Source organism: Carex rostrata, chromosome 1, assembly GCF_964058835.1.
Source record: "Carex rostrata chromosome 1, lpCarRost1.2, whole genome shotgun sequence".
NCBI classification, from domain to species: domain Eukaryota; kingdom Viridiplantae; phylum Streptophyta; class Magnoliopsida; order Poales; family Cyperaceae; genus Carex; species Carex rostrata.
The window spans coordinates 5,785,140-5,811,074 of NC_135918.1; the positions used below are offsets into that span (position 1 = coordinate 5,785,140).

The 25,935-nt window shown below is 34.4% G+C and overlaps 3 protein-coding genes across 4 annotated transcripts; 2 read left to right on the forward strand and 1 right to left on the reverse strand.

Moving 5' to 3' along the window:
* Positions 1-4,362: 4,362 nt before the first annotated feature.
* Positions 4,363-7,110, forward strand: LOC144565318 (uncharacterized). The gene is made up of 4 exons (XM_078315043.1): positions 4,363-4,441; positions 4,518-4,932; positions 5,969-6,028; positions 6,667-7,110. The coding sequence occupies exons 2-4, from the start codon at positions 4,570-4,572 to the stop codon at positions 6,895-6,897; spliced, it is 654 nt and encodes a 217-aa protein (XP_078171169.1). The 5' UTR covers positions 4,363-4,441; positions 4,518-4,569; the 3' UTR covers positions 6,898-7,110.
* Positions 7,111-14,663: 7,553 nt separating this feature from the next.
* Positions 14,664-18,081, forward strand: BB (RING/U-box superfamily protein). Of its 2 annotated transcripts, none has more exons than XM_078302361.1 (8): positions 14,664-14,870; positions 15,409-15,579; positions 16,273-16,504; positions 16,600-16,634; positions 16,807-16,851; positions 17,008-17,135; positions 17,224-17,332; positions 17,753-18,081. In XM_078302361.1, the coding sequence occupies exons 2-8, from the start codon at positions 15,439-15,441 to the stop codon at positions 17,804-17,806; spliced, it is 744 nt and encodes a 247-aa protein (XP_078158487.1). In that variant the 5' UTR covers positions 14,664-14,870; positions 15,409-15,438; the 3' UTR covers positions 17,807-18,081. The 2 variants fall into 2 exon arrangements, with proteins under 2 accessions (XP_078158487.1, XP_078158494.1); XM_078302368.1 differs by having other exon boundaries at positions 14,746-14,882.
* A 2,899-nt stretch (positions 18,082-20,980) lies between these two features.
* LOC144554128 (F-box/FBD/LRR-repeat protein At1g13570-like) lies at positions 20,981-23,791 on the reverse strand. The gene is made up of 3 exons (XM_078302379.1): positions 22,731-23,791; positions 22,492-22,635; positions 20,981-21,478 (listed from the first exon to the last, which is right to left on the reverse strand). Exons 1-3 carry the CDS (start codon positions 23,685-23,687, stop codon positions 21,128-21,130), a joined length of 1,452 nt encoding a protein of 483 aa, XP_078158505.1. The 5' UTR covers positions 23,688-23,791; the 3' UTR covers positions 20,981-21,127.
* Positions 23,792-25,935: the final 2,144 nt, after the last annotated feature.

Below are 25,935 nucleotides of genomic sequence, written 5' to 3' on the forward strand. Positions count from 1 at the left end.
TTAAAGTCTGTTGTCGGTGTGATACACGGGTAAATTCAATTTTGGAGAACCTTTACAAAAATTTTAAGCAGCAGTTTTTTGACTTGATGATTTTGCCATGTATCCTCATTAGGAGTTATTCAAAGGGTGCACTTTCTTTTCAAAGACTGGGACAATCTGTTGTGATGTCAATTCCATTGATTATCAAAATTATGGTATCTTGATGAGGATAGCATTTGCAATAAACAAAGAGGATTTCATTTTCAGTTCTTATATTTTCCCACCTACTAGTAACAAGTATGAAAAATATATGGCTTAATGGTTCCTGATTTGAACCAGTATAGCAATGTTGGTCAATAGCAATTATGGTTAGGCTGTGTAGTACTGAAAATGAAGCATAATTTAACATCGAACTGAGATATCTTTAAGAGTTGGTAGGAAACAGATATCACAACTCCTTTCAAAATGGGAACGACTATTTATTTTATTTTGACCTGATTAAGTCTATGCTCTCATCACTGAGACCAAGCTGTTTTAATTTCTCAGGCTTAATTATAATATAAACGTAGTCAATCGCTCTCAGTTTTGATATGGGATGCATTTTAGAGTAACTTAAGATTTACTTTTTGTATAAATATTGGTAACTTAGAATTCTATTTCTTATGCCTGCTGACGAGTAGTTTTCTCTTGATGTTTTCTAATTAATGTTTTCTTATTAGTGTCTTGCATTCTCTCTATTGATCCATCTCTCAAATATTTAATCTGTTTTTCATCGTCATAATCAAGACTAAAAATTATGCATGTTCCTAAAGAGGAATCTAAAACTTGTGATCATTAATTAATATATTATTGTTAATAATAAAATTAAATATAAAATAATTGTTTTAAAAATAAATAAATAATATAATTAATTAATTGGTATTTTGTGCATACACATGGACGATTACACTATTTTTATTGTTATTTTATATATATTAAGAACTTGCAAAAAAAATTAGCGGATAAAATTTTAATGACTATGAAAATAAAATTAAAATTTCTAGAGAATAAATACACGTAATTAAATTCTAAAATATATCTAACAATTTATATTTATTAACTTAAATTGGAATAAATAATTAACACGTTTAGTACCATGATGGCACAGACATTAAATTCATCCTTATTTTAAATATACTGAGATCTTCCATATATAATCCGAAATGAGAGATGCGCCTGATCTAGATAGTTTTACACAAGAAAAATTTTAGATTCAGGCCCATCTCTCTGCTTGGAACAGACACGATTCCCAGTTTTCCACGGTCAAATTTTCTTGTTGCAACAAAAAAGCGCAAACTATTTTCTTGTTTTTAAACAAGAAGTTGGAACAGACACGATTCCCAGTTTTCCACGGTCAAATTTAGATCTTTAACATCTGATCTGAATCAAACCACAGATACTGTTCCAGTCAAAGATGCTCGAGCTTCTCGGTATTAAAAACACTGTCAGGTTGTGGGACCTGTTGGTGAGGAGGCTGATCTTTAATTATAGCTCCTTGTTCGCTTACCTTCTCGGTTTTCTCTTTTTGTCGTAGATGGTAGAACACAAGAATTTGCATTCCCTTTATTCATGCTAGCTTCATTCAATGAGGTATCCCCTGTTTTTCCTCTGGTTTTGCTTTGCTCCATTTCTTTTTTCATTTAGGAACAACATTTAGGACTTGGCCACTTGGGGCAGTATTAGAACAAAAACTGTCAAAAAAAAACATAAACCCCACTGAACTTTTATTAAGTTATGGATAGTATATTGGATTATTCTGTCAAAAAAAAATTCGTGATTGAGATTATATACTGTATTTTTTTTGTACTGATTCAGAAATAAACTTTCCTTGCAGGCTATTTTGGCCATCCTTTTTTTGTACTAATATAACATACGAGTGCTGTCCTCTAAATTTGCCCCAAAATGTGAATTTTCCAGTCAGCTTTCTCAGGTTATAATATAACATACCCAGTTTTATACTTTTATGGGTATTGTCAGGGGCGGACTCAGAATTTTCGGGGTGCAAAAAAATATCAAATCGGATTTAAATAGCTTATCAGATTAAAACCCATTAACTAATTGATTACTCGATAAAAAAACAATGTTTTGACTTTAGTTTCCAATATCCTAACTTATAATTATGATAATTCTATAACTTATAATTAATATTACCAAGCATAATTCAAAAAATTTATTTTGATTTTATCACTAAATTTAACCCGAATTACAAATCAAATGTCTAAAGTGGGACAAAATCGATTAATATCAATAGATCACCATTAAAATTCGAAATCCAAGAAGGACGACTGCCCCTTGTGCTACAGTAGATCCGCCCCTGGTACTGTATCGAGTTCATATCATCTAAAGCTCACTCTTTTGAGTTTGAATCCGGTCTGTTCGTTCGTTATAATTAAGGCCATTTTGGAATTGAGCAAATTTGCAGAAACTCGGCGGTATATCTTTTTTAAAATCTTATCACAAGTTCACAACTATATTAGATTTCAAAATTTGAGATAATTCAAAGGGTTCTTAATTATGACCAAGACAATCTCTTTATTTAATGATAAAAGGAATTTGTTGTGTATGCGGTATGCCTCTCATTTTATTATATATTTTCATCAAGGTTGATTTAGCAAAATGTCAAAATAGTAGGTTATATTTGACATGCTATATTAAGAAAAAAAAATTAGTATTTTAGTATAGGGTATTTCAAAGACTATAGCAGTTGATGCATGAAATAAGTTAAAGAGGATCTATATGCGAAAATCGGTCACTAACTGATTGTGTTTGAAACAAAGGTTTCATTCTTTCAAGATGGCAAAAGATATATCCGTTAAATTTCATATTTCAGAATATACCACACTTCTCAATGACATGAAGATAATTGATATCAAGGTAGACGATAAGGATAAAGTTATGGTTCTGTTGTGTTCGCTGACTAAGTCTTATCAATGATTTAAGGAAACCATGCTTTATAGCAAGAAATCAATCACCTTTGAGGATGTGAAAAATAATTTGTTGGTCAAGTCCAACATCGATAGTGATTTGTTAAGGGCTGAGAATGGTCATCAAGATGTTGGCTTGATTATCGAGAAGAGAAGAGAAATGAGTAATAACTTGACTTCGTCATCGACCTATTCGAGCTCTAAGCACAAGGACCTAATTTGTAACTATTGTAGGAAGAAATGACACATTAAGGTCGACTGTTTTAAGCTCAAGAATAAACAGAAGACAGACCAAAGTGATAGTTCTTCAGATTATGCTAATTTAATTGAAATTCAAGTTGATAATGTGCTTCCTCTCCGTCGAAACCCTAATAAAATTGTTGGAATTATTAGCGATTGGTAAAAAAAACTCTAATTCTTTTAGTTTTTCATTAATTAATGCTTACTTTTTTTGGCATCCCTGTTCATGATACCAAAAAAAATGACACCAGATCAAAGAAAAAATTTAGTACGGTCCATATTTCATCATTGAATTGTGCACATAATACACTCTCCAATTTGCGACTTCAACTTTGAATTGAACATCAGAATTTAAAATTTGTGATAGGACTTCTACAATAATTCACAACAAAATGCTCGGTATTTTACGACATTGGTATTTCCCTCCAAATTTAACAATCCAATAATTGGTTTAGAAAATTTTCGGAAAGCTTCTACAGATAATCAGTAACTTTAAATCACGAAAAATAAAATAACAAGTTCGATTTGTCACAATCTTGAACCGAACTAGTGTTAAATCCAAACCGCTAATCTTTAATTCAATCCACGTGGCGGCATCAAGACCCCAGAAGATTCCAACAAAACAAAGCTAGTTGTGTTCCGGGCCCACCTCTCTAAAGACTCCGGTGCGAATAACTGCCTCTCTTTCAGAAATAAATCTGCTGTTATTCCTTTGAGATAACAGGACCCTGTTATTCCTAATCTGGCCGTTTAATTTTGTTGAAATTCGTGTATGATAAAGTATCTTTATTGAGATCCGCACATGAAAAAAGTTAAATGGCTGGATGAAGAATAACAGGATCCTGTTATCCCAATGGAATAACAGCAGATTCTCTTCCCTCTCTTTCGACTCTTAAACAGACTTTGAATTATTCCAAAATTAGACTCCAGCGTTCTCCCTCGCTCTACTCTAAGGTAACAGAATATTCCTCTTTTGGATCGCAGCGTCGGATCATAATCCGGACCAATCTGACTCAGGGAATACCATTAATATTCGTGCGTTTTCTGATCGGACGGTCTGGATCTAAACAGAAATATTATGTTACATTAGGTGATAATTCCTTTCGACTCTTAAACCGACTTTGAATTTGGCCTTAGTTCCAAAATTACCCTCCAGCGTTCTCCCTCTCGCAACTCTGCACAGCTAGTGCACTGTTGATGGAATTTAAACCCATCTCTTCCCACTAATTTTCATCATATGCTGGTTTATGCTGCCAATCGTAAGATCTTTGAACTTCGAATTTAATTTCTCATTTTCTTATTTCGTTAGAAATGAGCTTAAATTTTCATTTGTAGGAGAGCATTTCTCAGAAAGATCCTTTCTTTGATAACTAGTCAGCGTCTAAAGATGGAGAACAACAGCCCCTCCAGATCCTTCTTCAGTAACAGCGCCTCTGATCATCCACTGATCACCTCCGGCCACGTCATCACCTCCAGCAACCTCTCAATCCCCTGGATCGGTTCGATTGGATCAGCAAGGCGACCCGGCTCAGCTGTCACCTCTCCTGGATCGGCTGGGTCGCCGCCAGGGGACCAAGCTGAAATGACGAGGAGGAAGCTGAAGCGCATCCTTCACCTCAGATCGCCACTGTCTTCAGTCGAAAGTCGGAATTCGCACAGAGTGGTGGGCTCTACTACTAAGGTCGTCCCTCCGATGAAGGTTGGGACCAAGGAGGATGACGTGTTAGTCATGGATGCAGTGCCGATACAGGTGTGCACGCGTCCTTTATTTTCGAGTCAACTACTATAATTTCTCGTAAATTCCTGTATCTAGAAACATATTCAAGGTTCGAAAATTTACGAAAAAGATTCGAACTTTAAAATTTGCTTTTCCCCTTGGTAGTCACTGCCAAGTTTTCAAAAAAAAAAAAATGCTTTTCAGTAGCATTTCTGTTATGACCGGTGAAGCTAAAGAATTTGTAGGTTTGTAACAGAAGAATGTGTAATTCTTTAAATTTCGTCAAAATAAGCCCTGTAAAGCCCAATTAAGTTGTGCTAGGCTTAATGGCCCGTAACTCAATCCCATATTTATATCTCTTTCTATAACATTGTAGGTCTCTGTAGATCTTAACCATCGATTATTACTAGTTAGGAGAAATGGATTTTCGTATGTCAAGTTGTACGATTGTTATATTTAACAAAGTGATCGAGACTTGACCATTCAACAAAAAAAACTAGTGATTGACTTTGCTGAGAATATGTCAACATGGTTTTAAATTTCTGTGTTCTTGCCTGTGAGAGGAAGCTCCTAAAGTTAATACTCCAATTCATAGTGTAGCAAATCCATGTTGCTCTTCCAGATTTTTGCGAGTATTTCGCTGAAATCATGTCATGATCTTAATGTCTCTTTTTTTCTATCTTGCTTGTATTTTCGATTGATTATCTCAAGCTTGTGCTATTTTCTGGGTAATTTAGTGAGTGTAAATGTAAGGTGCACGTAGAGATGCCTAATTAATAACCCACCATGTAATCCATGACAAACTTCTGACTCATGAGTTTGATTATTGTATTTTATATTTATAGCGTTTGAAGCACAAGGTTGAAACAGAGCTCAGTAATTAGTATTATGTTAATGTTCAGTAACCTCAATAAATGGAGAATTGAGATTGATTGAAGTTGAAGATAATCAACTACAAAATTCAACTTCTGAATCAGAAAATTATCTGAAAGTGCCACAACACAAGTTTAGGGAAGATCCAAAGCCATCATTTCATTTCTCTTGACAAGAAAGCAAATTTAAATTTCAGTTTTCTCGTGGGATGGAAGAACAGCGTGGCTCCCGTCTGATGAAGCCACACAAATCTGAGGTAATAAATATTAAGTACTTATCCCCTAGAATTTTCTTGATATTCACATATTTTGATGCAGAACTTGTTCATATATATACAATGACACATACAAGTAACAATACTGTTTTTTTTTCTCCATTGTGGCACTGATAATATCTTCTAAAGTATGGTTCCTTACAAATTACATACTACTGTAGTTGATGTTCTTGTTTTGTCCTATTTTTTAATTAATATTCAATTGAGGATTCTAATTACCTCCAATCGCATATGAATAGTCACCCAAATGCTCAACACAGCAATCGGCCAAATAATTTTACACAAAGATGGTGACTTAATTTAGGCGCTTATTGGAAGGGTCCTAGTATGGTATATGTAATCTAACAGATGGTATCTCTAAATTTTTGTTTTATTTTTATTATTATAATTATTTTTCTTTATGGTCTTTTCTTTGCTTATGTTGCTCTTTATTGAGGGTTTATGTCTGTCAGAGCTTAACACAAGCTTAAAAATCAGAAGCTTCCACTTAGATACCAATTATTTTACTGATCAGTGTGTGTGCTAGTTTACATTACTGATACTGGTCTTATCAGGTTTAATACCTGTCCATAAAATGTAAAAACAAACCATTTCATATGCTAAATAAGCATCTATTGTAGGAGGACAAGCGGGCACAAGGATCAAGGGTGTCCCATATTAGCCCACCTGCAACATCCACTGCCTCACCTTGGTCCAAAGAGAAGATCCTGAAAAAGGAAGAAGCTGTACCGGGAAGGAGGGATTTTGTATGGCCACCAACAATGGAAGAAGAATGTATTATCACAAAGGTGCTGTACCGGCCTTCTGACAGGAAAAGGCTTCCTGTTTTTGTTCAAATATGCCCCACATGATAGGATTCTGACTCGATAGACTTCATTCTGCGTAGTACCATTTTGTTTCGTTGCTTAACCAGTAAGCAAATTGGCTTGCAAATTTTGAGGAATAGTGAACCATTGATTCTATTTCTTTTTCACGGCACAAATTGTGTCTGTATTCTGAGGAATTGATGTCATCGTTAAAATGCAGGGTAATTGGAATTGAAAGCTGCTACTCTTGCCACATGTTTGCTTTCTTTCTACATTGAGAGAAGGTAGAACGGCAGAAATTAGAGTAGGAATTTCGTTTAGAAATTAATAATCAAATCTTCAACCGCGTCAATCAGTTTCCATGCAAATCAGGATTAATTTTTTTGGCAAATTTGGGGTCAGAATGAGGTTTAAAGTCTGAAAAACATTGAATCTGCACTAATGGTGCTATCCCAAAAAACTGCACTCGGTGGAATTGTATTTGTGCGATTTCATCTATTTTTTATGGGCTTACCAAACTGCAAAGAATATATTTCATGGGCCTAGTTGAACATCATGGGCCGACTTTTGATAGGTCTGATTCAAGCAGCATCCTTTGTAAGAAGAAATCTCTTTTTAAACATTCTCTCTGTGCCATGTCAAGGAAACACTACAGAGAAGCATCATTTCATGGCTTAGAAGCACAGCCGCGTGATCGACAGGAAAAGGATAAATTCAAGGGAGTCACGTTGGCACCTGCCACGTTATAGCCGTCACACTTTTAGTTTTAAGTTTTAACCCTACGGCCTACGTACCAGTAAGAGTCATGTGCTCTCCATTTTCGGAAAAGTACTCTTTACTTTGATTCTACTCAAAATCATAAAATCTAAGAAGAAACTATATTCAAATATTCAGTCGGAATCATTTGATCTGCATTAAAATTCATGTGCACTTAATCAGTATTAATTTTGAAGTTGTTCACAAAAATCTTGATAAGGATCAAACGGTTTTGATTAGATATTGAAATCCGATGTCCGTTGGATCGCCCATGATTCCAATAACTATAATAATGAAAATACTGGCTATTAATTTAGTTATTAAAACAATATATTTTGTGTAGAAGGTTGTGTGTTTGAATTTCAATTAAGGATTTCTTATGAATATCATAATGGACCTAACGATCGTGAAAATAAAAAGGGTAGAATTACATATGTTTTTGTGGATTTTTGTATTGCATTTGATGCAACATTAAATACATACATTTTCATTTTGATAACTATTTTGTCAGTTTTCACGGTTGTCAATATAATATATTCCTTTTATTTACATTATAATATAGAAATGTGAATATATTTTCTGAAAGCAGCTAACAGTCCTCCAACTCCAGTCCTCCAAAAATCCCCAGAGATTTTCAACTAATTCTGTAAACATCAATACTAAATCCTGTAAACTAATTCAACAAATCCTGTAAACATAAAAAAGCGTTAAAGCTGTTAAAAACGCGTGAAAGCGGTTAAAAACGCGTGACAGGTGTTGAAAACGCGTGGCAACTGTCGAAAACGCGTGACAGCTGTTGAGGACCACCTTCTGTGAACATATACATAATATCCTGTAAACATACACATATTATTCTGTAAACATACACATATTATCCTATAAACATACACATATAATTCTGTAAACATACATAGTGTACTTAAAATTATAGCAGTTGAAATTATGGCAGTTATGGCAGTTAAAAACGCGTCAGAACTAAGCTAAAAAGGAAAGACTTTTATACACGGAGATTTTTGGGAGACTGTAGCCCGGGGGACATTACCTTTTCTCATATTTTCTCATAGATATTTAATATTTTTTATATTTGATATTGTATCAAATAAAGTACTTGACCGGATAGAATGATTAGCCTACACGATTCGAACTGTCTGATTATGATTGTTGATAGATTTTTAGAGCGTGAGATTATTCTGAGCTAGAAGGAATGATCGGGATGCTTTCTCTTGTAAAAAAATGATTGTTATGATGTTATCGCATCATTAGGGGGTCGAGTCAGAATATCTTTTGTTGAATATTAGACTATCTTCTATTATAAATGGAGAGTACAAGAGTTTACAACTTGATATATTTTTTTGGGTAAATTTCGCTGTAGGTCACTAAACTTTGTTATTTGTCACGAATTGGTCACTCAAGTTTGATTTGTCCATTTTAAGTCACTCAACTTTGTTATTTGTCCCAATCAAGTTCTTCTATACTTTTTCATCTAAAATTTTAACGGAATATTCCTATTCCGTCCAAAAAATTAACGGAATATACTTATTCCATCCAAAATATTAACGGAATGAGCATATTCCATCCAAAATATTAACAGAATTAACATATTGCGTTAAAATTTTGAATGGAAAAATACAGAGGGACTTAATTGAGACAAATAACAAAGTTGAGTGATTCAAAAGAGACAAATCAAACTTTAGTGACCAATTCGTGACAAATAACAAAATTTAGTGACCTATAGCGAAATTTACCCTATTTTTTTATCCTCTAACTCTTACCTTTACAGCAGCTCATACTGCCTATTTATATACATATAATGTCGGTTCAATTTTTCTAGATTGTACTTGGTACAATATACTACTACAAAGTATTACTTTCTAGTATATTCTTATACTGCTGAATCCATAGGCCGGTTTAGATAAATATTAAATTAGCATTTTTCTAGAAGCTTCTTCATTACCAACATAAGAGTCGGTTAAGTAGTTTCTTCAATAATCCATAACAAAATTGGTTGGGCCTTTTTCGGGCTTTTACTGGAGAGTCCATTCAAAGTCGGTGATGTAACTTCAACATCTTTTAATAAGTTTCAAAATACTTTATATCAATTACAACTATGGAGGTCACAATTGAACTGTATATTTGGGTTCAATATGAATTTGAAAATATACATGTATAACATAAGAGGGATGCTTCTATGGACCGGTGCTACAGAACGTAGCGCATATGTGTGCATAAATAGAATATATGTTTGTATTTTTCAAATGGTTAATGGTGTTGCTTTATTTATAGATAATTAGATTGGAAAAACTAATTTATTTATAACCAAAATTTACTTTACTATAAGATTTTAATGATTATCAATAAAAAATCATTTTATTTTAAAATAGATGTTATTTCTTTTTTTTGGAGTGAAGCCCAAGCGACAATTACTCCATAAAAATGATAAAATACATTACTCCATAAAAGTTGTTAATAATTTAATTTTTCTTTAATTTTTTTTTCCATTTTCGAGGCGAAAATCGAATAAAACCAACTCAAATTTTTGTATCAGTAGGAACTTTTTTTTTTAAGATATCTCCTCTCTTTTTTGTTTTTTACCGTATAAAAAATCTTCGTGAAAAAAGTAACTTCTCCGGTTTAAAATAAACGGAGATGAAGTGCAAGGTTAGATGGATCTTTGTCGTGCCACGTGCTTCACCTGCTGGTTCAATTTCATTAGTAAGGAGTTTGCAGAGGGTCCTAAAAGGAATCTCCGCTCTCAATTTCAACCAGATGATCATCGATGCCGTTCAATAACCAGATCCAAGAGTAAATCGTGCGGATGAGATTCCTTAGGATTGTCAACCTAATCGGTGGGCTTGGAGATGATCAGAAGCTGGTTTTTATTTCCAGCGTCATACCAGAAACACAAACAAGGACCAAAGCACAAAAAAGCGTGCCAACAGACATCTCCCACCTTATTCCACATGTACCTAAGCCTGGTTCTTATCATGGACCCCACCTCACCTCAGCATCTCATGCGTTGTGTAAAAAAGATAGTAGATCTGCTTGATGGGTTTACGTTTCTTTACAGAAAAGAAAAATAAATAAATCATGCTTGCAAGCAGAACCTTTCCTTGCGTAATACCCAAGCGTTTAATATTCCCTACTCAGGGCACACGAAAATTATGGTAAAGATATTGACAGAGCTATTTTTACTTCATTCAGCGCACGGGTCAATTGTAGTACTGTCTTGATTCTATTGTTAGTGTGCTGCACGATGCAAAAAATGCTCTGTCAATATCTTTAACCCGAAAATTGGGTCAGATCCTCTCAGTGGAGACGAGTACAGTTGAAGATTCCTATATCGATCGGATAACAAGACTTATTATAATGACCAAAGATTTGCAGCATTGGATCCTCAGTACACGGAAGAGATTAACTTGGACTACTCGATTGTGCAAGTAGATATTGGAGAGGATCTGAATCAAGGTGAAGGTAACTCTTCACTAGCCTGCAATCAGAGAAATTTATTTTGCACTAGCTTCAGCTATATAGTCTAATAATAAGCTTGCAGTTTGATATTATCTAGTAAATATACACTTTAAATTTGAGGATGCATACAAGTTTGATCTGAACCAGCGGTCTTTTAGCCTTCCGATATTCAAGTATCATCAAAGTTAGCTTTAGATTTGATGAAATTCAGGACAATCAGATATGCTTTAAGATCTGTACGCTTTGTTTTAATGTGCACTTTCGTGTTAATTTTATTGCACACAGATTTTTTTTTTTTTTTTTAAAAACTTCGTAGGTGCTACCAAGATTATATTAATAAACTTGATTACAACAACTATTTCTATTACAGCATAACTACATCAATAAATTTTTATTTACATCACTATCACTAAGTATACCCTTTCAGCTATTCTGATTGCACACAGATTTTAAAGCAAGCGGATTGGACTGTCCCAAAAATAAGTTCGATTCCCATTTTATAGAGGCTGTAAATCCTCATCAATTTATGCGGATAAAAAGATAAATACGATCAATTATTCCTAGATACGGGCGTTTATTTACGGATAATTACTTGTGTGAATACAACGGCAGACATCATCTTTTTGTTTTATATCCTTATATATATATGTATTGTAGTATCGTTTTATCATTTTTTCGGACCACCGACATAAATGTTAATGTAATTTGTTTGTAGTTTCTTAAATTGATTTTTGTGTTGATTCGTTTGGATTTATTTATCACAGCTCGCCAAACAGTGTCCCCAGAAAACATAAAGAAAGGAGAACAAAAATTAAAGCATACAGACAAATCCAAAATATTTATTGATTTGGGAAATTAAGAAAATTTATCTGTATCTAATCTAACTATTGGGTTGGGGCCACGCATTGCAAGTTCAGACTAGGGCGGTAAATGAGCCGAGTTTGAGCGAGTTATCTCCAATTCAAACTCGGTTCGTTTAATAAACGAGCGAGCCAATTCGAGTTGAGATGATAATAACGAGTTGTAGAACCAATTCGAACTCAGCTCGTTATCAACTTGAGTTGGCTCACAACTCGTTTAACTAGTGATAGTATTACAACACAAGTTCTAACATATTTTGCACAAATCTCAAAGCACAAATAACAGTCTAGAGATTCGGGTTTGATTATTTTGAGATTTATTGTGACCAATACTATGTAACTTTATGTAACTCGAGTTATAAATAAGCGAGTTGGGGCCAACTCGAGCTCAGCTCATTTATTGAACGAGTTGGCCAACTCGAGTTGTAAATGAGTGAGTTAAAGCGAGCTGTAAATGAGTGAGTTACGAGTTCGAGCTCTTTTGTCCAGTCCTAATTCAGACATTCGTATAAATTAATAATATTTTATTTTCGGATTCTAACGAGAGTAAATCAATGATCGATACAAATCGAAGGTAAATAATAAAATAGTCTATGCAATATAAAACGAAGCATATGAAAATCGAAATTTATCTCTTATCTTTCTCCATGTAACATTCTTTCATTGAAAATAGACAATTTAATTTGGTGCTTGCACGTGATTTTCTACGCACAGACATGACAAATTTCATATAATCAGACTATGATCCACCTGTCATTTTTAATGAATAATTTCATTAAAACAATTTCTGTTAAACTAAAACAACAACTGTAATAATAATATAATGTCAATTAGTAATTAAATTATAAGACCAGTCAACACACTCTTCTTGTCTCACAGTAATAAGACATTGCGTATACTCAATTAATCCTTCATTTTTTAACCGTGTATATTTAATTAATCCTTACCCAAAACGCATAACCCCTATTTCAAGTTAAAAAAAAATAAATGGAAGAACTTCAAAACTTGAATGAAGTTTCTGATTCAGTTTTTTCTTTTCTAATTGTTGATTTTGTACTCCTTTGCAATATTTTGTGTTGTTTTTTTTTTGTTGTATTTTCATTTTTTTTCTTAGTTAGAATGTTATTTATGTAACAATCGAAATGATATTTATATTGATAAATGTAGTATTTTTTGTATGCGTTTTGTTTAAATTCATAGTTTATTAAAATTTAATTTACAGTTTTGGTATATTGGTAATACAATGTTTAATTTGAATTCAAATTTAGAGTTTCATTATTATTTTTATAAATATGAATTATATGATTGGTTTTTTTCATACGCGGTTTTAATTTTAAAAACCGTGTATGAATGTTTTGGCAAAAAAAATCAGCGTTGTTTTTGGATAAACGTAGACAATTCTGCAACTGTGTATAATTTGCGGACCAAATTCATACAGGTTGCACGAACATAGTATCAAAACCATATATAACCTCGATTGGTTTTTAATCTTGTATACTCAAAATAAGCTATTTACGAATCATTAGTTTTAAATCTAAATTATTTTCAAACTTACACAACAAATGTAATTATACGGTTTTATTATTGAACTAACTAATTGATGTTTCAGATAAGACTATTACTTATATAATAACAAAATCATATGCTAATTTAGCTAGGACGAACGATTTGACTTGTGAACTTTATTATGTCAATCAAACTTTTTTTATTAAGTATAAATATTACATAAATTTAATAAATATGATATATGTCTAAATTTAAAATTCAACTTTATAAATTTTATTAATTATAAACAAAGATGTATGAGTGATGTGGCGCAATATGGTTGGTGGATAACTCTAAAACAAAATTATCTCTCACAATAGATATATACTATTTAAGAGTTTTTAAAGATAATACGAAATAAATATTAGTAACATTATTAATTCTTATACAGTGCTTGTATTTATAAAACTAACTATTTCAAATTTTATTTTGATCAAAGATAATATATTATGAGTGAGGCAATGGTTATAATACAAAGTGCATATTGGTCCATACTATGGTCAATATTTTTATTTTTAAAGTTTAAAAAGTTTATCAGAACTATTTAACATAATATTCACATGAAAATGTATTTTTAGATCAAATTTTATATTTTTTAGAGTATGTTTACCATTATTTTAGATAAAAAATTACTTGATTTAAAGATTCCTGATCATGCCAAATTATTGATTTTTAATCCATCAAAAAAAATATTTTTTTTAAAATGTAAAATTGCAAGTAAATTTTGATCAATTATGTTGATCATGTTGAATGATTTTAGCTAGACTATTTAAACTTTAAAAATAAAAATATTAATCCTACCAAAGTCTCATTCACATATTACACCCGTAAATAAATTGGTAGTCTCATTCACATATTACACCCGTAAATAAATCTGCTGTGCTGCAATCCTCCGTGAGTAAACAATAATTCTAAAATCTCTGCTTTTTTTAATCCAGTTATTGATTTTTTTTTAAGAACGAATTTCAAAACAACTCTTTTCAAAACAGTTCAACGACTGAATTTATAAAGGCAGGGATTTCAGGTTACTGCTCACTCACTGGGATTGCAGCAGATTTGTATCCATTACACCTCAAACCATGGAAATTAAATTCTTGAGGAATAATTGCAGAGGATGTAATGTGCAGAGACACCGTTCAGATCGGCGAAGACAAAAGCGCGACAAGAAAATTGGATTCCTGAAAGTCGCACATTTCCTAGTTTCAGAAACAAAAAGACATATAAGATACTGAAATTAAGAAAGAAAAATAAAAGAAATAAAAAGCGAAAGTAAAAAGGGAGGTAACAGCTCGACTGTAGCTGATCGCTCAAGCAAGCTCTGGTCTTTGCAGGGCAACCTCACCAGCTTGAGGTGCTCAGGCGCGACTGTGGCTTCCAATTTATCGAAAGGTGATTTGATTTGTGATCTCTCGAACATTTCCTTTTAGAAAAGATCGCTTCTTGAATTACCACTTCTTCTTGTCTTTCTTTCTTTCTTTTATCTTGCCGTTGGAGTATTTGCGGTATTTCGAAAAATAGAAAGAGATGTGAAAGTTGTTTGGGATTTTGTCAAAATGTATGTTTAAACTGGGATGAATTTTGTTTCCGACAATGTGGTTCCACCCAATTTGGCATTTATGATTTTGATGGCATATTTGGTAATTGTTAGTTTTTCCTTAATTATGCTGGCACGGTGAAGACAAAAATCGTCAATTAAGATCTCCTTAGCAAAAATGATTTACAATGCAATTATTTTTCTTCACTTTTCATTTAATGGATAAATTTTAGTAGCAGGCACATTTCTATAATATCCAAGGAATCACAGAAATTCACAATCTAGTAAGAGTTCAATCTACGCTTGGGACCATTGCTGTGATTCAGCACTGATACCTTTGATTAATCACCTGGATTAATCTACGCTTGATGTTCTACTTATTTACTTTTCCAGGTGGAGTTTGTATTACCATAGAGCATAGAGATGAGTGGGAATCGTCAGATGGAAATTCATTACATAGACACAGGATTCCCGTATACTGTCACTGAGAGCTTTATGGATTTGTTTGAAGGCCTCACATATGCTCAATCTAGTGTTGGTCTTTCTGATCCCTTCCATGATCAGGTTGTTGAAATTTTTTACATTTTTGCACCATTTTTTTCAATTTTTATGCTAGTTCTGTTTAGTTATTCCGTTCATAAACCAGGATTATGTTGGTTGTAGAGATCTGACCTCTATGCTTGGACCAATACCCATGGTACCTTTTGTTTTCTATTTTGAAGGTTGGTAGACAACTACCTTTTCCTTTTGAAGGTTGGTAGCTTGTACTGGATGCTTAACCCTAGCCTAACCATTGTCCGTCCTCAATTATTTTTATTAAATACAATACATATCAAGGAAAAACATAAGCAAAATATATGCGCAGTGAACTTCTGGCCGGTGCCATGGTAACAAAATTCTCTACAACAAAAGAAACAATAAAGTATCTGTTGCCCCCTTATCTTAGATTTACCTTTTAGAATTTTATACCAAATGACAGACTCATATTAGCTTTCTTCGAGATTATTGTGACAAATTAGAGACTCATATTAGGGTTGCCAATATATATTGCATGACCCAACCTGAGCATGCCCCCAACATGACATGACCCAAAACTTGGCTTCGCTGCTAATTATTTTTTTGTAAAATAATTAGTATATGAATACTAATATGCTTCCTATTTAGGTGAAATATTTCTATTTGATATTTTTTTCTGCACACTGGCTACTTGTTACTGTTCTCTGCCTGATACTTACTATGTCATGATTGCCCTCACAGAATAATCCATATTGGTCAGTTATGCATGCAAACACATACAAGTACGGTTTCTCTGGGGCAGAGAGTAATTTTTACTACAATTTTGACCATGCATATGATCTAAACGAGTACACTCATAGAGTAGATGAAGGAAGAAGGGTTTGGGATAACCCTACTACACCTTTAACCAATTTGGGGTCTCCACATGGCGGTCAAGGCCACAGCCCCAATTCAAATTCTAGCTCTGAAGAGCGTAAGTAAACTATTAATCAAATTTTGTGCATCTGTTGTATTTGTTTGTTTCAACATTGATTTCCTTTTATTTGCTTTTTCCTGGTCCAAATACAGGGATTAGAGGAACCCCAAGTTCAAGTAGCCCTCAGGTGCAGCTACATTTTATTTTTATTTTTTCTTATTATAAAATAACATATACCTTTTGGTGGTTGTCGATGTTATGCAGAGATTGTTACTAATTTGCCAGTCATTTAGTTTAAAATAAAGTATTTGTGGACATTACTGCTTTTATTAACAAAATGTTAACCTTTTTACTGGCAGGTTACTTGGCAAGACAATATTGACCCTGATACTATGACATATGAGGTTTTATCTTATTCTTAATCTGACTACACCAATTATTATATCACCTATTTTTCTATGCTCTTGTTTTACCAATTCTTAATACTCCAAAGAATCCTCTATTTTAAGTTAACATGATACTCATTTTGATCACCCATTTTCAACTTTCTATAATAACAGGAGTTGCTTGATTTAGGGGAGGCTGTGGGAACTCAGAACCGAGGTATGTCGAAAGAATGCATCTCCATGCTACCTGTGTCCAAATTCAAGTGCAGTTTCTTTCCCAAGAAGAAATCACGAAGAGAGAGGTAAGATTAATTTTTACAAGGAATTTCTGCAATTTTTATCTTTTGGCTGTACTAGAGTTCTGAAGGTGTTAATTTTGTACTGTAACAGGTGTGTGATTTGCCAGATGGATTATAAAAGAGGGGATCGGCAAATGACTCTGCCGTGCAAGCATATTTACCATGTGGGTTGTGTGACTAGATGGCTGAGCATTAACAAGGTTAGAAAAAAGGAAATATGTGCCGCTTTTAAATTATTTTGAACTCTTATGCCGGTTATCCTAGGTCCTGGACATATCATATCATGCTAGTTACCCATTACTGCATTTATACATAATTTGTTTGGTTTGGTAATTGATTTCTGATTGAATTTAAGCATGTTTGAACCTTGAGTTTACTTTTGTTCAGTACCAATATTCTGGCAATGGTTAGGTCTAATACCTATATACCTTTTGTTGTTATTATCGGTCGATCTACTCATGTTAATGTACTTTTGTATTTTTTTTTAAAACTTGGTAGTAGCTATCAAGGTTCGCGAGGGTGAATCGAACTCTCGACCTTTGGGTATAACAACTCTAGGACATTTTCCTAGCCAATTGTGCTATCACCCCTTTCTCTAATGTACTTTTGTATTATTACAGGTGTGCCCTGTGTGCTTTTGTGAGGTAACACCTCAGGAACCCAAAAAAAACTGAATTTTAATGAGCTATGGGATCCTCCATTGACTTTGTATACATAAGAATTGGCTGGATAGACCTGTGCTTCGTTGTCTGTTTTAGGAAAATATTTTATAGGTTATTAGTTTTGCATGCACATGGTGTGAACAACTGCTAATAGAATAGTAATGCTAATGTATAAGACTCGGTTTGTTTCCCTATCCAAAGAGCTCCCGGTTTGTTTGATAGAGCATTAGGTATGAATAATTTTGTCTCTAATGAGTTTCAGTTAATACAAGTGAATTTGACCGTGAGTGTCAACTGCTTTAAACTCTTTTTTTTTTTTTGTTGTGGAGAATTTGCATTGAGTACTAGCTTTCCTTGACAAAAAAAAAAAAAAAAAAAAACACCACTAGAAATGATAATGCGCTTCAAACTTTCTTATTTTGAACACGTCATAGTTTTGAGAATATTAATTAAATGACTAAATGAACAATCCAATGTCAAAGGTCTTGGTGTAGAAATCCATGTCAAAGAAATTGAATCTCAAACGGTCAAACCCCACCTATTAAATATATAAAAACTAAACAAGATGTTTGGATATGGTACAAATATAATGCACTGAACTTGCAGAAAATATTACATGAATTCAACTATATGCAGTGTTTTTAAATGCGGCCATATGGAACCTGTTTTCGCTAGTTGCTCTCAAATCAGAAAAAGGCCTACTATCGGAGTGTGTCAAAGAATTATAATTAGTTTTATTTTATTTATATTCTTTTAAATTAAAATCATACTAAAATCTAAGGTTCTAAATAGTGATTATAGCGCTATAGCTTATAAGGTCCGAAAAAACTATAGCGCAACCATAGCTAGCTATTTAGAATTATTAAAAAAAAAAAGCGGTTAATAGCGTTATAGCTTTTGAGGTTCGAAAAAGCTATAGAACAGCTATTGCGTAGCTATAGCTAACTATTTAGAACCTGATAAAACCAAATGTACTTTTCAGTTTTCCATTTTGCATTTTGCATCTGTAGCTTACTGCTTTATTTTTTCTTTGCTTTCTATTTTTTTCATTTAGCTCAAATGTTTTGAGCAAATTGTGTTTTTTTTTACAATTGCGTTACAAAAACTATCAATCAAATATGGGCTTGACCCTTGTTTTTCTCAAAAAAAAAAAGATAAAACCACATGTACTTCCGCATTAAAATCCACACATGTAGCTACATATACGGTTTCTAGCGATACGAACAAAGTTGCATTTAAAACACTGGCTATATGCACCGAGAATGCAAAAAATCAGCTGACCTAAATTATGTCCCTCTGGTTTTCCTGCTCACGGTAACCAAGAAATAGTGTCCAAATCTAGTAGATTTTAAACATTTATTTGTGGTGGTGGTAAGTGGTAACACAATCAATATTTTGCATTTGCTGATTGAAGCTCCAATCAAATGTTGGCACATTTACTACCAAAGACCTTTGCATTGGATCCTCTTACTAGGCAAACAGACAGAGAAACTAAAATATAGATACCCAGAAACTCCACATTGCCAAATTCAACAGCTAATTGAGTGTAAAGAAATGGACAAATTTGCAAAAAGACGCATACAGTTAGTACCTTTGTTAAAGAAATTCAAATAGTACATACTTATAGTGAGCATCCAACACATTACGCTAAGCATTATCGTAGGAATCGACTATAATGTAATAAGCGATTAGCTTGAAGTATCTGGGATAAAATTAACCTAACTAAAGTTACAATTGTAGTGGCAAACTAAAATAATGAACCTTCCACTTTATTATTGAATAAGGCTTACATACTGGGCTTCATTCATCATCTTTACCAGAACTTAAAAGAAGAGAATTTTCCATGTATTTAAGTTATTTTCTTTCAATTTTATAAAATAAATTTTGGGGGATAATTAGTTTTTCTCCAACTTACCAATTTTACACATTGGGGATAGGCTGGGCCCAATATAGGATTCAATTTGAGCCACATGCCATGAGCTGAGACTGTTCCTGCAGTTTGGTCCGACGTGGTAGCCTAGCTATCACAAAAGTGGATCCGAATTCAATGAAACAAAATAAGAAATAAAAAGAAACTGTTTACACTTCTATTAGAAACAATAGGGGAAGGGACAAAATTCTGTTTTACCACAAAACTTGGAAACAAAAATAAAAATTATGAGAAAGGACAATGTCATTAGAAGCACTCCAAAAGCCTTTAGATAGCATTTAATGGCCTTAAGCAACTTAGATTTAACATTATAAGTGTTTTAGATAACAACCTACATACTGGTACGTTATATAAAACTAAATTTAAGTCCAAATTACCAAACACTGTCATTAGAACTTAGCAGCACTCATATTAGTGAAATTTGGCCTCTAATACCAAGCAGAGGGTATTTGCTTTAAGAATGGTTGAACTCAAACGTGAAATAGTGAAACCCTAGACACAGCTCAATCAGAAGTATTTGTAGCATTTTCAGCATTGCAAGAAGCACGAAAGAATTTACTTCTGCCAAAGCATGGCACATAAGGGATGAAGGTTAGCTGGTAAGGACGGGTTGATGTATAACTGGACATGCCATTTATTGACAATTGGACACATCAATTGGAGAGTCGGATTTGCTGACCTCCAGCAGGAGTGCATTGTGCGTACTCCCCTTTTTATTTTCAAATAAAACTTAAGACCTCTTTACGGGCGGAACTAGAAAACTTTGATAGAAAAGGTTGAAAATTAAAATGTATAATGTAGTAAATGAAATTTAAATTCAAAACCTCTCATCTACAAGATAAAGCTCTAACAACTAAACTATAAGTAAACATTTGATTATTATTGATGGAGCTTGACTATATAGAAAGTTCTAAAAAAAATAAAATTTAATTAAATTTCAATATATACAACTAAAATTTTAAAATCAAAGAGGTGGCTTAGCGACCTGTCCAATAAACTGAGATCCGCCCCGGGTCTTTATTCCTTTGCAATTTCATTACAGACAACTTCCGTGACCAACTCAGAAAATATAAAATTCTAAAGCGCACACATAATGTGTATTATGTACGACCATCGACTAAATTGAAGTCTTATGCTCTAATTATAGGCCAAGGCATTAACTGGCTGATGCCAAATAATGAGAGAACCAATTTACAAGGTGCTTCAACAAAGTCTAAAGTTGGTTTCAGTGCTACATGCCTATGAACTACTTCCCATACTATGATCTCTCCTGAAGCTGGCTGTTATTAGTCAAACGGAATTAACTGAACAGTCTCACACTACATTAAAACCACATTAGATTGCCATAACCCAAAATACCCAACATACATCATTTAATACAGCATAACTGGCAAACGGATTCCTCAGGCATCTAAGAGAGAGCGGTAAAACAGCGGTGCCCACTCACAGGAATCAGAGTCAAAATCAGACTTCCGCAAGAATACAATCACGAGATCCATGGAAGCACGGTTCTTAAGGCGCAATTCACGGCGTTTTGTTTTCTCCCAAGTGGCTGTCAGCTTGTGCTGGCAAACTATAGTGATCCTCTCAAGGACCCGTCCATGCTGGACGAAAAATTTCAGAAACTCCACCTCAGCTTTCAGCCCAAAGAAATTAATCATGGTGACAGATTTCAGATGGTGTTCAAAGAAACCAAATGGTATTTGCTGCTCCCAATAACCCACTTCTGGAGCATCTCCACTAGACTTGATGCACTGTATCCAAGGGCAAGTAACAATTAACATAGATCAAAAGAAAAACACAGCAGCAGCAAGTAATAGGTACTAACAGATATTAATATAAGCTATCAAAATATTGCCCAATTTTAGGGTATCACAAAAGCACAGCGTGAAATGCACAGCTAAAGGCACGGCGGAACACGGCACGGGCGGTTAGACGTGCTGTGTTTGGAAGAATTCCATGCCATGGTCTTACAGGTGTTGTGTTCATTTGGAAAAATTCCAGCCTGGAACGACACGTCTAAGGACACAGATATGTTTATAAAAGAAATTTGAAACTGAGGTATAATCTGTAAAAGTCCATGTTTTGTAATGATTACTCATCAGGGGGATTAAACTAAAAAATCCAAGATTCTTCTCTACTCCAGCCCCCAGGTCTCTCTCTCTCTCTCTCCCTCTCTCTGCGTGCTTTTAGAGAACTCACAAAAACATTAAGAAATCGAGAAAAAGGCAGAGAAAAGGGATAAGGAAGAAGAACAGCGGGACGGGGGCTGGAGGCTGGGCAACAGTGGTGGGGCTGGGGGCGAAGGGATGGAGCTGAAGGGTTGGGGCTGCTGTGCTGGACGCTGAGGCTGGGGTCTGGGGCGAGGCAGGCAGTGACGTGGCGGAGCCGCAGAGGGGAGAAGGGTGTGGGCACGGCATGCTTAGCCATGTCATGTTCATGGCCGCAATGTGCTCAGTCCCAGCAGCATGGTGAAACACAGCACTGCACGTTTACAATCCAATACCCCAATTCTTCTTTTCCTTCCGTTGCTTGATTGGGGTTTATACTTCCAAAATTTGGCTTTGAGGGAATTGGGCTTTCAACATTAATTTGGATCCAAAATAATGGAATAAACCATCTCTGATTGCCTGAAAAGGCATTGTGGAACTACCTAACTTGCTCCAAGACCAATAGGAAGGAACAGCAAGTGCAGGGTAATGCGCTAAAGATAAAAATTGGCATCTCACATATTAGAAGGTAATTTCATAAGGTAAAGAGCTTGTACCTTAATATCCAAGGTCTCAAGGCAAGGGAAGCATCTTAACACAGCTGAAAGCAAGGGGTACTTAGACCCATTAGCAAATCCTGCAAGAATACCTAGTTTCTTGACAGTGGGCAACACCATACTTCCATTCACTGACATTTCATACTGCCATAAAAATGTAGCAGCAGATGTTAGGCAAAGAGATTGAGAAATAAAAAATTACAATGCATGCCACCTACTTGATGAAGACAGGTTATTACCTCATTATATGACTTGGAGAAAGTCTTACCAATCCGCATATTTGCATCCATGGAGAAAAAACCTAGCACCTCAAGCTTCTCCACATGCTGCACCAAAAACTTTGTGTGGTCTACCGTCTTTTCACCAAGCCTTAACGACCGTAGCTCGGGTGCATTTTCAATTACCATATCCTTGACATGGCCACCACAACACTCATGAATAGTCAATTTCTGCAACTTGGCACAATTGAGGCGAACATACTGGAGACCTGTACAGTTTATCAGCTGCAATACCTCAAGCTGTGCGCACGATTTCAGAAGGCAATGGAGAAGATCATCCCACAGGAAAACAAACTCAAGAGTGAGCTCCTTGAGGTTTGGGAAACTAGAGCTCAGGACAGGGGATGGTGAAAAGTAACAATCAGAGAGGGACACCTTGCGCAACGTCTGACACTCAAGAAGAGAGAAAGGAAGACGATACCGTAACTTTCCTTGTTGCCCAAAACTGAGAACAAGATCTCTTATTCCTTTTCTGGTAAGGGTTTCTATCAGATCATCAACCTCCGGGTGGACGTCAAATTGGGAGATGCGAAAGCTGTGGATCGGGCCTGGATGGACAGAGGCGATGTGGGTGATGGCTTGGCGGGTCTCATGGCCGTTATGCAGATTGGATTTGATGAAGAAATCGTCGAGGTGGAGAGGGTTTAGCTTCCAGATGTCGCGCCAACGGGAGGAGAGAATGCTTGTGCGAACCGAATCTCTGATTGGGAGGAGGAGGAGGATGGAGGAGAGGAGGCAGTCGGGGAGGTGGCTGATCAGGTCCATTTGATTTCGATCGGGGTTTTGACTGGGATTTTGATTTTGATTATGATCGGGAACTCCGCAGATGGGGCTACGTTCGGGTGCGGGGAACGCGAGGTGGTGCGGTTTCGGGTCCGACGGAGCTCCAACCCGCCTCCGGCGAGAAGAAGGAGGCATTTGCGAGGTAGGTAAGGTGAGGGTTGTTTCGCTAAAGAAACTTCGTAGCTGCTTCTACGGGGGAAGAGCCAAGAGGAAAGGCGGGGGCCTGTTGTAAAAAGTTAAAAAAGAAAAAAGTAAATGTAAATGGGTAGCCGTACGAATCCGTATCACCCCAGGTACCTGAGGTGCAAACCATAAATCTTATCCGTTATTTTTATGCGGACCGAATCTCAAAGCATAGCCCTAAGTCCCAACCGGTTCCGGATTGAGTTTGGCCCAACTTGGATTAATCTGGACCGTTCATTTTTTTAAATTGCACCTCAGGTACCTGGGCTGATACGCACTCTAGTCGTACGGATGACAATTCGCAGAACGGGTAAACAGCATCTGCATAGGTCGGTCAATTCTGATCCGTTTCTTCATTCTTATTCTTTATCTTTTTCTTATAAGAGGAAATTAATTACTGGTGGTGTTTTCTCGTTTGTGATTGTGCGGGATGAGATTGTACAGGGATGGAATCCACTATTTAATTTACGGGAATCTAAGCTCATGAGTACGCACATGAATTATTATGGAAATATGTTAAAATGGGTGTTCGGAGTTGTATCGTAGGATTTATTGTGAAAATTTCTATTTTTCTTTCTAAAATGTTTCATATAATACAATTATTTTTATTAATAAAATTATTAATAATGAAATTAAATCAACTTGATGAAATAATATTTTAAATTATCTATTACTTATTATTTTATAATATATAAATATTTTTTTATAATTAAATAAATAAGTATTTAATGAGATAGATGTACTATGTCATTTGCGTTCAATAATCTAAAAACTTATTTAACAAACCATCAGATTTGTTAAATAACTAAAATGGATACAACAGTATATATGATAAATCCCTTTCAACAAAAAATAATTGTATTAACAAAACTTTGCATTAGCAAAATCTTCTAACTGCTAAAAAATAGTCTTCATTAATGGATCAAGAAACCCTTTAAGATTTTATTAAAATATGAAAGCTACGCCATTTGGGAAAATGAAATTGCAGTCTTAGTGCATAATTTTTTTTCCCACCACTTTTGACCTAGACGGGACAGTTTGAGGAAAAATGATGGGAGATTTTGAGGAAAAAAAGGGTATACCGAACGGCTCAGGGAAATGTTGAGGGAACCCATTCCTTTTCTGATATAAAATTTTCAGCCGAACAGGCCCTTATAAAATTTTCTCATATAATATTCATACGGGAGAATATTTTACCGCGAACTTTACTATTATTCATATCCCATAAATTTATTTTCTTCATCCGATTTTACAAATATTTAACATTTCTTTTTTTAATATTCGACATGTGACGACAATATGTGTTCTAAAGCATCAGTTCACGAGTCTAAGCAAATAGAGGAAAATAAATATTTAAACAAAACATTTTAAAATTTCGAATAGACAAAAAAAACTTATCATAAAAATTCTTATTGAAAATGCATACTAGAGCTTGATTTCGGAAACTTCTCTTTTAAAAAAGTTTTGGCATAATATTGTAGCTACCTTATTGTTAACCTTGTCATTATTAAACCAAACCGGTACGGCGGTACATGATGAATCATTTATATAAAACAATATTATTTAATCATTAAAAATAAGAGAAATGTTTATGTGCCCCGAGCCATCAAATCCGAGCCCGTCCCCGAACTGGTTTAACTGGGTTTAACCGTCCGCTAATAACAGTAATTTATTAATTTGTCATTAATTAACAAATTGTTGTTTTAACGCATTGCAGTTTTAATTTGATTGTTTTAAACGTTAGCTTTGCATGCTTTTGTACTGTGTTTTAATTTCGTGGACAGTTTGTTAGAAACAGTTGTAATCACCAAACCCCGAATTAGTCCCCCAGATTGTTAACGGTCCTCTAATCATTTTCTAACTAATTAAGTACTTTAACTAGTTAAACTAGTTATAAGTAGTTTAAAGTACTTTAAAGTACAAGTTATAATGATTAGCTCGGGGACTAGCTCGGGGATTGGTTCTAATTTTAATGATAAGTACAAATTTTAATGATGCAAATTAACAGCTTTTGATATTTAATAACTAAAAAAAGAGTTTCCATTTTGTTTCTGTTTTGCTTCGTTTCTTCTCTCTCTATTTTCTTTCTCTTCGTGCTTTCCATTGTTAAGCAATGTTATTTTATACAAAATTTTGACTTCTAACAAAAATGAGTTTAAGTGAGAATTGAAAGATGTGTGAAGAATGATTGTTTCGAAAC